Source organism: Hydra vulgaris, chromosome 05 (assembly GCF_038396675.1).
Source record: "Hydra vulgaris chromosome 05, alternate assembly HydraT2T_AEP".
NCBI lineage: Eukaryota > Metazoa > Cnidaria > Hydrozoa > Anthoathecata > Hydridae > Hydra > Hydra vulgaris.
In genome coordinates, this window is record NC_088924.1 from 16,152,781 (window position 1) to 16,166,724 (window position 13,944).

Genomic DNA, 13,944 nt, shown 5'->3' on the forward strand with positions numbered 1-13,944 from the left:
TTTTTAAATTTTGTTTGGATTTTATGTTTTTTTCATTATGTTACATAATGAAAATTTAAATATCATTATTAAATTACTTCATAAAGTGTCAGAATGGCTCAAAATAGAGAGATTATTATTCTCTTAAAATATTTTAGCAAATAGAAATCAATACTTTTTTTTAATTATAGTATCTGCAAGCATACTAAAGTAACTCATTATTGGAGTGTTTTAGAAATCTTTGTAGCACCAATAAAATAATATTAGTTCTTTCTCTGTTGAATAGATTCAACATATCAACCACTTTATGGTATCTTAATTTCTTTCTATCTAGCAATAGTACGTTTTCCATTTTATCAGAAAGTTCCAATATTCTCAGTTTATTATAACTGGTATTATATCTAGGAATTTAGGTTCTAGAGGCTTTTAAAAAATCTTTTGCAGTGTCATTAACAAGGATAAGTTTAGCATTCTATCTCTAATAAATTGACCTGATCTTATTACCTCTTCCAAAGATAAGGCGGAACTGTTTGCATAGAGCTTTTTCTGTAGTTCAACTCTTGAATCTAATGGCCAAACTCTTCCTGTCATTCCAGAAAAACAGGTTAATCCATTTTTTTTTTCTATTTCTAGCATTCAGATTTTGATTCTTTTGTTCTACGGCTGGCTTGTTAACTTTTATAACTAAAAGGTTTTAGCAGGCATTAGATGGTGGCGGTGAAGCTAGGGCTATTGCTCTTAAAATATCTAAGGCCATCAATGAAATCTGGCGTTCTTGTCTTTTCCAAAGGTTTATTTTGTATGATGCATCTAGAAAAGGTTTTGAGCTTATTAAATCATTCAAAAAAACTTAACACTTTTGTATTGAATTAATAAGAAACAAAAAGAACATTTGTGAAAAGAATTCTCTTAAACAAACGCGCTTCTCCCTTTTTATAAGAAAAAAACTCATTTAATAAAAATTGCAAAACTATTTTACATTCATTTGAAAATAAATTTTACATTCAACGTTTTACTATTTTACATTCCTTCAAACTAAATTTAAATTTTTTAAATCATATTTAAATTAAAGTCTTTTAATATTAAAGTTGAACAAAGAATTGAAGAATTTTTTAAAGAAACACATTTTGTTTTTTTAAAATATTCTAAGTTGCAACTCAATGCTTTTTTTTATGATATTTTTTGAATAAATGTCACATAAACAATATTAAATGATAATTTAAATATTTCCCAAAAAAAGTTTTTTGGGGAATATTTTTGCTTTTAACATTTTTGAAAAAAGCAAACTGCGTAATGCTTCTTAACAAGGCCTGTCAATATTTTTTACTTTATCTTTAAATCCTTAAATAAAATTTGTAAAAATTTAAAAATAAAGTAGTATTTTTGTTTAAACAGTAAAACTTTTTAGTTTTTATTTAGGAAGTATTTTATTAAATATATTTAAATGCTCGTACAATTTTCTTATGTTCTAATTAACAATAGAAAATGCGGAAAACAAACTTTGACACTGACTTAAAACATGTAGTTTTCTTATTATTTTAGATAATTGGTAGTCGCCCTTTTGGGGGCAACTTAATTGCATCAAAGGAATACTTTTAGTCGCCCTTCACAAAATTTGGTTGTCTGGTAATGTTGGACGACCACAAGTGTACACCTATATATATGCATATATAATAATAATAATAATAATTAGAGAATAAAGTGCCATTATTTACAACAATCACAATAGTGATGAAGTAATTCAGAAGCACTAAAATAAGTTGGCTATGAGTTTGAAAAAGCGTTTATAAAAAGTTCATATTTTAGTCTTTTTTAAAATGTTTCTAAAGAGGTTGAGTTTCGCGGGTTCATAGATAAACCATTCCAAATTCGAGGTGCAGTCATACAAAAAGAATTTGAGCCCAGAGAAGTTTTTTGTTGATGACGTGTAAGTTGACAACTGTCTAATGATCTAGTATTTTGTTTTGAAGTTCGGACTTGTAGGAGTTCAAATAAATATACAGGAGATTTAGATAATAAAATTTTATATATGTTAACTGATATCTTATAGATTATTCTTTGATTTATTGGTAACCAATGAAGAGATTTCAGCAATATTTCTGAATTTAAATGAATAGGAGAATGGAAAACAATTCGAGATAAGCTATTTTGAATTCGTTGGAGTTTTTAAATATTTTTTTGATAAGTACCAGATAAAAGACTGTTACAATAGTTGAGCTGAGTGTCAACAATGCCACATGCAATTGTATTTGCAGCTTTTTTAGTCAGACATGGACGAACATGGTGAAGTGCACGAATATGGTAATTGCAGGATTTAATAGTGTTGTTTATGTGCTTGTTCATAGAGAGCGATGAATCTAGGGTGACACCAAGGATTTTTACTGAATTTATCGTAGTTAGTCTTGTTCCAGAAATAACAATTTTTGAATCATTTTTATGCTTGCTAATTTGTTTTCTAGATCCAAATAAAACAGCTTCTGTTTATTTGGGTTGAGCAGAAGTCCATTTTCTAGAAACCACTTTGTTACTGCATCAGCACATACATTGATTTCATTAATACTATCTATGTCTGAGTTGATGACAGTATAAAGTTGGGTATCATCAGCATATTGATGATGATTGGTACCGAGTTTAGCTATAACATGATATATAGGTGAAACAAACATGGAAAATAGAAATGGGCCTAATACACTACCCTGTGGTTCTCCTGTTGCACTTGCTATTAGTCTAGATTTTGTTGATCCAATAGAAACAAAAGATTTTCGAGAGTGCAAGTATGATGTCAGTCATTTTAGTGCAATATCTGTGACACCAAATTCATCTTTAATACAGTAAATCAGCAGGCTGTGATCAATTGTATCAAATGCTGAAGATATGTCCAGAGATAGGAGAATAGTGTTCAAAGCATCATTAATGTTTAGCAGAATGTCATTGCATATCTTTAATAGTTAATAGATGAAGTTACGTGTGGAAGAAGACGAGATAATGCAAGCTTTTCAAGAATTTTGGAAATTGTATTGAGATTTGATATTGGGCGTAGATTTGATAAATCAAATTCTGCTAGTCCTGATTTTTTGGGAATTGGTGTTATTTGAGCAACTTTATATGAGGCTGAGAAAATTCCAGATTTGAATGAGAGGTCAGCAAGGTGAGCTATAATTGGGCTGAAAAGTTCTGAACAAGATTTAAGGATGTTTGTTGGAATAATATCAAGTGACGATGTCTTATGTTTGAGAGTTTTGTTTATTTTTGACACATCTGTAGGTGTGGCTGTACCAAATGTTGTTAAAATATTTACCGGGGGATGGAACTCTGAGATGAATTTAGATTTTAGGTTTTTTGCAAGCCTTTCCTGGATAGTATTTTTTTATACTTTCAAGTTTGTGTATGAAATATTGATTTATTGCATTTTGCTTCTGGTATTGTGTTTTTAGTTTTAGAACTATTTGAATGTAGTAATTTCTTGGCAATATTCCATGTTTCTTTCTGATTACCATATGCTGAATTTAGTTTTGCCTTATAGTGATTACATTTGGATTTATAAATTGCTGCTGATGCCTCACGGCATGCAATTCGATATAGTTTTTTATCTGATAAGTTTTTTATAACAACGCTCCAGTTTACGACGTTTGATTTTTTTATTCTTGGCATCTGATGATAACCATTTATCATCATGTTTCCCAGGTCGCATTGAATATTTCCGAATGGGTGCTAAATGATCGAGAACAGTTGTTATATTTGCTCTTATTTGTTCAGCATATTCATCCACATTGTTTTCAGGTGATAAGCAACATGGCATTACTTGCAATTCTTTTATAAAGCATGACAAGTTTAGTTTTCTAAAGTTTCGTTTTGAAAACCAAACAGTTTTACTATTTGAAGGTTGATGATAAAGTGCAACCCGAATCATATAGTGATCTGAAATACCCTCATCATTTACTTGAATATTGTTGAGTGAAATGTCATCATGTCAATTTATTACTAGATCAAACAAGTTGGTTATACCGGTAGTAGATAATATACGGGTTGGAGATTGAACTCTTTGTATCATGTTGTAGGTCTTTAGAATCTCAGCAAGTCTAGGATTGCAGGTTGTTGGAGTAATACCTAGGCAGTTAAAGTCACCACACAGAAGTATTTCTCCAGATAATTTTTGAAGTTCTTCTAGGAGATCAGATAATTCAAAAAAGAAAATACTTGTTGGAATGATTGGATTTGATTGGTAAATAGCAATAACATTGTAGATATTATTTGCCAGATTTAGTTTGGCAGATGTACGTTCATAAGACAGGCAGGTAGACAATAATGAGAGTGGTTTGATATTTAAGTTGTCCCGGTATATTATTACAACGCCTCCTCCACGATGATCTGATTGACAGTACTGAATTGTTTTAAAGCCTGTTGGGGCCATATCTTCTTGAATTGCAGTAGGGTCGTCTGACTTTATCCAAGTTTCAGTGAGTATAAAAATATCTAGAGAATGATTATGCACTATATCATGAATGATAGCAGATTTTTTTACAGCAGATTGAACATTTTGTATACCCAAGTTTAATGTAGAGGATCTTTTAATTTTTATATGTAAATTATGCTGATTTGATTTCAATCCATTTGAGTTCACCTGATCGTATACCCCAATAATATTTTTTTCCATTATGCACATTGTATCGTTGCCTCCCATTTGTTCCGTCAATTTCATGAGCAAGTGCTGTGAATTTTGCAAGAGGTAAGATTCAACTATTAACAGGTTACTTCGAAGACCACAAATATTTGCAAAAATATTTTAAACAATTAGGTGGTGCTAATGGTTTTTATGTTTAATATTTTGGGATACTTTAGGAATGACTTAAGTTTAAAGAGAACTTAACTCATAAATAGAGCATGGCATCCCAAGCAATGAGCTATGCATTTGTCTCAGTCCTGCTAATTAACCTAAAGTGGTAACTTAGAGCTCCTTATGTGGCTTTGACAATGCACACTAAAAGCATTTACAGGGACACCATCCATGTGCAACATGGCTCTGTTAATACTCTGATATTTTACAGCTATTGATGGAATCAACCTTTCTTAGAGATACCACAGAATTCGGTAAACCTTACTACCAGCCTGCTTTAGAACCATTAAACTAAGTTTTAGAGCTGTACTCACATTAGGAGATAACAAGAAGAGTTGCATAGCCACTATCAAGGAGGCAGAAGCAAGAATCTATGAGTATAATCAGAAGCATGGGTGCAACACTGGTTTACATCAACATTAGGGCATGGAATTATTACCGTTTTTCATAATTACTGGTAACGGTAAAACCCCGGTTTTTGCCATTTTTATTACCGGTAAAACCGGTAATTTAAAGTTTTTTCAAAGGAATAAATAAAAGGCTTGAAATGCAGCAAACCGACTTATAATTAACACAGATTTATATCACATAAAGTTAATCTCATATTAAGCTCAAAACAATACATCCACTTTCAGATATTACAGTTAAATATCACAAAAAAAGAGCTTAAACAGTTTATATAAACTCAAATTCTATAGATTGACTGATATAACATTTAACACAGTTGTTAGGCATTCAATACAGAAATTACTGCTGATTGCTGAGTTTTTTTAACAGAAAATAAGCTCGTAAAATGCATAAGGCATCAAGAGTATTATCATTCAAGTATGTATCATTCAAGAGTATTATCATTCAAGCTTGATCTGAGTTTTGTAACAAAAAGACCACGGCTGAGAAAGAACGTTCAGCTTCAACACTAGTTACTGGTATATCCATCAATGCATTATACAGCATTTCTAAGTTGTTTGTGCGAGTTTTTGTCAGCTCAAAAACGGCCATTTCCTTCAACAGTGATTTGGAACTGGTGCCCACTCTCATCCTCTTTGAACTAGAGGGACACTTCAGAGTATCCTTGATAGACTGTTCCAATTGTTCTGCCAAGGAAGATTGTCCTTCATCAATATTGGGTATTTCTTGACATTCTTCTTCCCATTTATCTTCATCTTCGTAGCTCTCCTCAAACAGACGACAGAATAATTTGGCAGCAGTATTTGCAAGGGCATTTCATTTCATTTGTGGACTGTCAAAGACATCCGTACTTTGCCCTTGCTTGTCCAAGGCCTCTGAATTGTTTAAGTAAATCAATAGATTTATTATATCAGGATTTCTTCTTTCCTTTATTCTTTTGACTAACATTTCTAATAACTATTTGCTGAAAGTTGAATTCTGCATGCTCAATTTAAGGCAAATAAACTTCAGAATCTGATCACTTGAAATCAATGTTGCATCTCGTCTACATAAAGCTTCTGTTCCCATTTTTACTGATTCTAGGGCTGCAATCAATTCTTCAAGTGTGTTAAATTCTTCATCGGAGAAGCTTATTTCACTTGAAATTTCGATCAAGGACATCTTGATAGGCTTCTTTAGCTTAACAAATCGAGACATCATGTCCACCAAACTGTTCCACCTAGTTTTTGAGTCAAGTATAAGTGATAATTCTTTTTTAAACTCAGCTAGAACGTGCGTTTGAAGAATATCATCGTTTTTGACAGGGGACTTGCGAAACATGCGTACACAACATTTTACTTTTGAAATAATGTGTCTCAGATCTTGACGGACTTCAGGGGGTTGATCATTTTCAATTACTACCTGAAAGTGTCAGTAATTAAGATGATTTTTTTAATAAAAATAATCTTATTTAGATGCCTTATACTTTTAAATAATTATATATAATACTTGTAATCCAACACCTTCTTCATCTTTGTAATCGCTGTCATCAGAGATGGAATTATCATCAAGTGCAAAATCTTCTTCTTCATTGACATCAGGAATGACTTCTTGGACCGGAGTTGTTTTGTATAAAACATCACAGACTGCTAAGTGGATGCCATGTGCCAAGCACAATTGATGGGTTGGTAAAATAGCTTTTCCGAATTTTTTCATTACAGCAGCTCCATCAGTTGTAGCTGCCACAATATCAGAGTCCAGACAAATTCCAAATTCTTTTAGCTTTTCTCTAACAATGGTCACAGCTTTATCCGCTGGCATTGAGCCAAAAATTCTTACCATTTCCAAATTCCAATGCCGATTCTTGACTTGAACATTAATATTAATAAACCTTCTGTTACGAGATAATGTGTATTCATCAAGAGTAATGCTAAAACGAATTTTGTCTTTCTTCATTTCTTCAAACTGCTTTTTATAAATGTCTTTAACCTCAAGACAGTGCTTCATAATAATTGCATTGATCGATTTTGTATCTTTTGGCAAGTGGTATCCTTGAGCTCCCAATGCCGCTCTTAAATGTTGACTTTTTGCCAGTACTCAAATTGGTAATCCATCAATGGCGTCTAACTCGGACAAGACAACTGCCAAGGAATCTGTATGGGTCACGAAGAAGTGATCAATTTTTCCAACTTTTTGTTCAACTTTGGCTGATACTTGTTTCATAGCATCGGCTTCGATATGATGCATTAATTTGAGATGAGATCTCATACCACTGGTAGATCCACCTTTGCACTTAATTTCTTTGCTACAAGTTTTGCATTTCGCCAGCTGCAGATCCTTGCTGTGTAAGAAGTGCTTCCATACCTCGGAATTATTGTTTCCTGCAATGAAGGTCATCTTCGTGTTTATTGCTTTTTCATCAAAGAACTGCTTTCTCTCACTGTGTTGCGTCTTTTAGGAGTTGCCAAATTAAAATGAAAGCAAAATACCAAATTATTTAATTAACAAAATATCATTTTTAAAACCGCGGTAATAGATTGAGAAAAAACCGGTAACGGTAATTTTTGGGAATAAAAATTACCGGTAAAAACCAGTTTCTCATTACCGGTTTCCATACCCTAATCTACATCAACCTAATAGACAAAGAAGGGATGCGAGGCTGGTTAATAGAATCGGAGGCTGTTGTTAGAAAACAAATTCAGTGTTGATACCCTCCATGGTGGCGCCTGTCGTTTGGAAGTTTGGCATAAGCATTGCGCATATAGTAAAAAAAAACATTAATAAAAAAATAAAAAATTAGACTAGGTGGATGCAATTAACATCTGCCCAAGATGAGCTTCTAACAATGAGTAGTTAAACATCTTAACATATAGTTTTCATAGTTAACAAGATAAGCAGTTAACATTTGCCAAAGATGAACTATATAAGTTTTTCAACAAGTCTTTTATTTTTTTTTGTTAAAAAAGTTGAAAAATTCCTAACACTAAATTGTTGCTCTTTTTTTCAGGTTAAATACTTTCTAAAATTTCTTATTGTTAGGTGCTTTTTTTAAACACCTCATAGTAGCATGTAGAATTTTTCCAGACAAGATTTTATGTTTTACTTTTATAAAAATCCTACTCAAGTTACTATTTTAATTCTTTGGGAGGAGAGGGTTTATTTCAAAAGCGTACACACAAATAACAGAGAGATACAAAAATTTTTTTTTGCTGAACTTTTTTGCTGCTGCTACTCTTGATATTTGATGAGCAATAGCCTGTTTTTCAATTGTCGTCACTGCTATCACTTTATGACTTGATGCTGAATCATCAGTTTTTGATAAAGAAAATTTGTTGTACCAAAATTTTGTTCTGTTTCTTCTGAGGTTATTTTTCTTCTGTCAGTTTTCATTGCAGTGCTTTTTAGTGCCCATTGTGTTTTAGTTTCTGATTTAGACCAAGCATAGAATCTGTTGTTTTTTTTGGTGCTGAAGGAATAAGAAATTCTTATTTTTTTTCATTTTTCATGTTTCAATGATTCCTAATTAGCTGTGTCAACAATGATAATTCTTTTTTTTTTTATGTTTGTCAAATAATTTTTTTAATGTTTTCATTCATTAACATCTTCAGTAACTTCACAGCATAGTGCCAAAAATTAAAAAAATTTACAAACATAAATCTATTTGTATCCAATTATTTGAAATGTAGCCAACAAGAAAGACATTAAACGTTTTTTTTGATTTCTTTGACAAAAAGTCTTTAAAGAAGGTAACATAAAAGTCACTTTACAGGAGTAGCAGTTATTCAGTTACAAAATAGCAGTAGTTATTCAGTTAAAAAATAGTTTTGCAAAACATGTAGGATTTTTTTGCTCTTTTTTCATGTATATTTATGACATCTTTTATATTGTTTTTTAGCCATCCCTTGATGATGATGAAAATGAAGAGTCATTTGATAATGATGAAATTGAAGATGACAATGAAGCACTTGCAGAATCAGGTAAAATTTTGTATTAAATAGACATATTGTATTATCAACTGATGATGTGATAGTATATATATCATTTCTTGGTCATCAAGAGATAATATTGTATTATCTACTGATGACCAAGAAATGATTTATATACTATTAAAGCGCTCGAAATAGCAGCCGATCAACAATCAATGATTGTCTACTTTTGGAAAAAATGATATTTTGATCTCCCAAAATCAATTCTGGACAATCAAATTTGTTCGGCAAGATTGCGAGTCAAACTTTATATTAAAAATTCACAAAAAAATTCTAAAACAAACGTCACAAAAACATTAAAATGACAAAAGTAAAACATCAATACAAAAACGTTAAAAGTAAAACATCGCTTAAAAAAGAGAAACTAACATTTCTGTGAAAAATAATAAATTATGCGAGTTTATGATTGGTAGAAATAATATTGACTTGAAAACATCATAATGCTTTAAGCAAAATAAAATTGTTTTTGTTTAAAATTTTTAGAAAATAAGTTTTAAAAGTAAAATTAAATAAAAGATATAAAAATAATCATAAAACGGGTGCGGGAAAAAAGCGACAGAAAATTATTTTTTTTAAAAGAAATCTGGATCTAAAACTCCCGCTTAGAATAAAGTAAAAGTTTATGAAAGTTACAAGTACAAACAGGTAGTAAGTGAAAGATTCTACGCTTGCAAAATATAATGCATATAATTGGCTTGAAATAGAGAGTGTTGATGGTATAGTTACTGCGCTAAAATGCGGAGTATGCTAAGAATATGCTTCTCAAAATCAGATTTTAAAAGGGTACATGCCAGAATGAGGTGATGGAAAAGGATGCAGTCAATTGCAACACAGTTCCGTAATCATACATACAGAAGGAATGTTGCACCAGAAAGTTTTTTAAATATTTATGAAAACAAGAGGTATGAGTTTGTGTGATAAAACAAAATGAGTTGCAAGCAGGAAAATGAAAAACAAAATGAGTTGCAGCAGGAAGTTTTCAACACAATAAAAGAATCATTTGAGAATAAAAAATTTCAATAACAAATTAGTTGTTTTTGGTGTAGATAGCGCTTCTATAAATAGAGGAGGCAAATTAGGTCTTAAAATGTTGCTCACAGCAGTTCCTTTTATCACATTTGGTTGGTGTGTAGCACTGTCTTGAGTGTAGCACTATCATTAAAAGTTAAATTAGGAAAGACTGAATCATTTAATGACGCTGACTGCATTATTTTAAGAATGCATTAATTTACAAAAAAATCACCTAAAAAGTTAAGGTAGCTCGGTGAACTTGTATGTATTTTAGAAGATATTAAACATAACATTGATAGTTACCAACCTAAGAAAGCCTCTAGTATTATTTTGGCTTGTTTATTTATGTTATATTTTTTCCATTTTAGTTATGCATGATGGATCTACTAATATTCTTAAATTTGTTGACTATAAAGTAAAATATAAATTGCAAAAGTTTCATTTTTAGGTACACAATAGATTGCACATAATGTTCGGGCTTTAGAGATGATATTAACCAAACACGGTGTTTATTTAACACATCTGGAAAATATGACAGAAGATCCCGCTTTTGCAAATGCTGAACAAGCTAAATTTAAAGGATACCGCAAGAAGTAGGTTCATGCAAAAATACTGCTTTACATTGCATTGTTTATCTTTTCAAAGTGATAAGATTGATGTAATAGCTTCATCAGGGTTTATTCAACAAGCTAAATACCATTTAAATTGTATTCAAAAGACAAAATTTATCGATTTGCCTGCATTAAAATGTTTCCTTGCGAAAGTGACTGAAAAGGCTGGAGAGATTTATTTTCAGGGTGTTGCACTTAACGATTTTGTAAATGCTAAGCGTTTAGTAAAAAATTCCAAGTCTATTCTTATTGAGTTAGTAACGAACTCATAGAAACATGTGATAATATCCCTAATATGTATAGTACAAAAATTTTATATACAGAAGGCTGGGTTCAAAGTATTGAAAACGATGCATTCTTGGATGAAGGAATAGAAAAAATTTATGACTTTTGCAAAAACGCTGTTGCAACATACTGATTTCACCGGAAGCATAAATGATGTGTTGAACGCTTGGCATAGCTTAGTAAATTACACATAAAGTTCTTAGTACCACATAATAGCTGTTAACGTAAGTTATGACACCAAATATTCTCCATCTCAATTAAAAATGGGTTTCGATTCTACTTCTCATCGAATTATTATTTACTTTGCCTGTATCTAATGCAAAAGCTGAACGCCTGAAAACTGAACGCCTGAAAGCTGAATGCCTTTTTTCAATAAAGAATAGAGTGAAAACAGACACAGGCTACTCTCTAAAAGAGAAACATTTGCAAAATTTAATTCAAGTAAGTTTGCGAGGATAAGATTTTAATGTATTTGATTTAAGTCCTGCTATAGAGTTATGGGTGAATGATGTAGTGCAAAGGCCAAAACAATCAGAAAGAAAAAATTACTCAAAAATAGCGAAAAAAACTGGTTTAAAAACATTAATTGATTTATATTTGTCATCTGATGAACCAAATAACGAAAATTTCAAAACCTTTTCAGTATTTTGTTTGTTTTTAAAATAAATATTCTTGCTTTTTTTTTTTTCAATCAACAAATGTTTTCTTAAAGATTCCTAATACTTCTTGTATTGTTTTTATAAAAAAAACTATTATTTCTTTTCGGTAGCCGAAACCATGCCTTTATAACAAAACACTTTAGAAAAATTTATTTAAAAGGCTTGTTTGTATTTATATTGTGACACTTTCAAACAAGGCTCAGTATAAGTTTTTATTTTGATTTTTTTATTGTTTCGGAATTTTAAATAAATTCTTATCATTTTAGCCAATCAGCGTTGATCAGCACCTCTAAATAATTATTTCAAGCGCTGCTATTAAGAGTTGTATATATGTTAAAAAAAAAGGTTGGATCCAAAAATTTGATCCAATTTATTGTTATAATATTAGAATTATAATAAAATTAAAGAAATTTTTAAAAGCTTCCTTTCCTATTTCTTTTGTTTTCGAAGAAACTAATGTTAGTCAAGATGATGAAGAAAGAGAACTTGAAGCAGAGGAGTCAAGCTATGCTTATGAAGACTCAAATCAAAATGATGATGCAAATGAGGATGTTCTTGATCAAGACTTTGAGAATGAATATGAAAAAGTAAATGTTCAAAGCAAAGGTGAACTATTGTAAAGTTTTTAAAATTTAAATTTTGTCTTGAAAGTAAAATAGTTAACTTTAATATATAGAAAACTTTATATAGAGGAAATTTATTTTTTATTTCATTCTGTTCTTACTTTTATAGAATTCATGAGTGGAGCAAAAGAAGATTTACTAGGAGCAATTCGACAGGTTGGAGGTATTGTGAGTTTTAATTAGTGTTTATTTAGGATTATTAGCTTTTATTCAACAATAAAAATTTATTTAATTTCGTAGGACAGCCTCAGATGCAGGTTAAACAAGGAGGCTCAACTCAAAGTGTTTCAATGCGTGGAGCCGGTGGATCTATTGGAGGAGGTTTTGCTAGTGGTGGATCTGGTGGAGGAGGTATGTGGTCAGTGTCTAGTGGTGGGGGTCAGTGGAAGTCAGGGAGTCACAGTATGGGAGGAGGTGGAGGTGGTTATGGAGGAGGAGGCCAAGCTACTAAGGGAGGAGGTGGTGGTGGTTGGGGAGTAGGAGGTGGGAGTATTGGAGGAGCAGCTCTAGGGAAAACTGCTGCTGGAGGAAGATTAGCTGGGGGTGGTTCAGCTGAAGGAAGCAGAGTTGGAGGAGGTGCAGCAGGAGGAGGTGCAGCAGGAGAAAGTGCAGCAGGAGGTGCAGCGGGAGGAGGTGCTGCAGGAGGAGGTGCTGCAGGAGGAGGCGCAGCAGGAGAAGGTGCAGCAGGAGGAGGTGCAGCAGGAGGAGGTGCAGCAGGAGGAGGTGCAGCAGGAGGAGGCGCAGCAGGAGGAGGTGCAGCAGGAGGAGGTGCAGCAGGAGGAGGCGCAGCAGGAGGAGGTGCAGCAGGAGGAGGTGTAGCAGGAGGAGGTGCAGCAGGAGGAGGTGCTGCAGGAGGAGGTGCAGCAGGAGGAATTTCAGCAAATAAAGCAGGTGGAGCAAATGGAGCAATTGTAGGTAGTTTAGCATTAGGAGGTGGGCCCAGTGGAATAGGTGTAGCAGGAGGAGCAAGTGGTTTGGGTGGAATGAGTAACTTAGGTGTTGCTAATGCTTCAGTGGAAGCAAATAAGGTCTTTGGAGCTTCAAAGCATAAATTAGCAATTCAAGGGGTTTATATGAATCCTGAAATGGTTCGAATTGGTGGAAAACTGGTACACATTGCCACAACTGTACATATTCCACCTCCCAAACTAAATCTTGCTGTTCAGCTGCAAAAATGGGATTGGAGAGTCTTTGCTGCTGGATTCAAATATGAGTGTAAGTTTCAGTTTATGGGTTTAATAAGTAGTTGTGGTATATATGTATATATATATATATATTCATCGCAGAAATAAACACACATATACAGATACAAATACACACAAATATACATACGCTGAAATAAACACACATATGTATGTATATGTGTATATATTACGTATACATAACATATACATTTATATATTATATATATGTATATATATATATATATATATATATATGTATATATATATATATACATATATATACATATATATATATATATATATATATATATATATATATACATATATATATATATATATATATATATATATATATATATATATATATATATACATATATATATAT

The 13,944-nt window shown here is 32.0% G+C and overlaps 1 protein-coding gene across 7 annotated transcripts in view; it reads left to right on the plus strand.

Annotated features, from left to right (window-relative positions):
* The window catches only part of LOC136071891 (fibroin heavy chain-like), a 118,957-nt gene that overhangs the window by 20,222 nt on the left and 84,791 nt on the right, over positions 1-13,944 (plus strand). For all 7 annotated transcript variants that reach the window (XM_065797516.1, XM_065797517.1, XM_065797518.1 and 4 more), the window contains exons 3-6: positions 9,096-9,177; positions 12,203-12,358; positions 12,485-12,538; positions 12,616-13,590. In XM_065797516.1, coding sequence (XP_065653588.1) covers positions 9,096-9,177; positions 12,203-12,358; positions 12,485-12,538; positions 12,616-13,590 — 1,267 coding nt within the window. The remainder of the gene's footprint in view (positions 1-9,095; positions 9,178-12,202; positions 12,359-12,484; positions 12,539-12,615; positions 13,591-13,944) is intronic.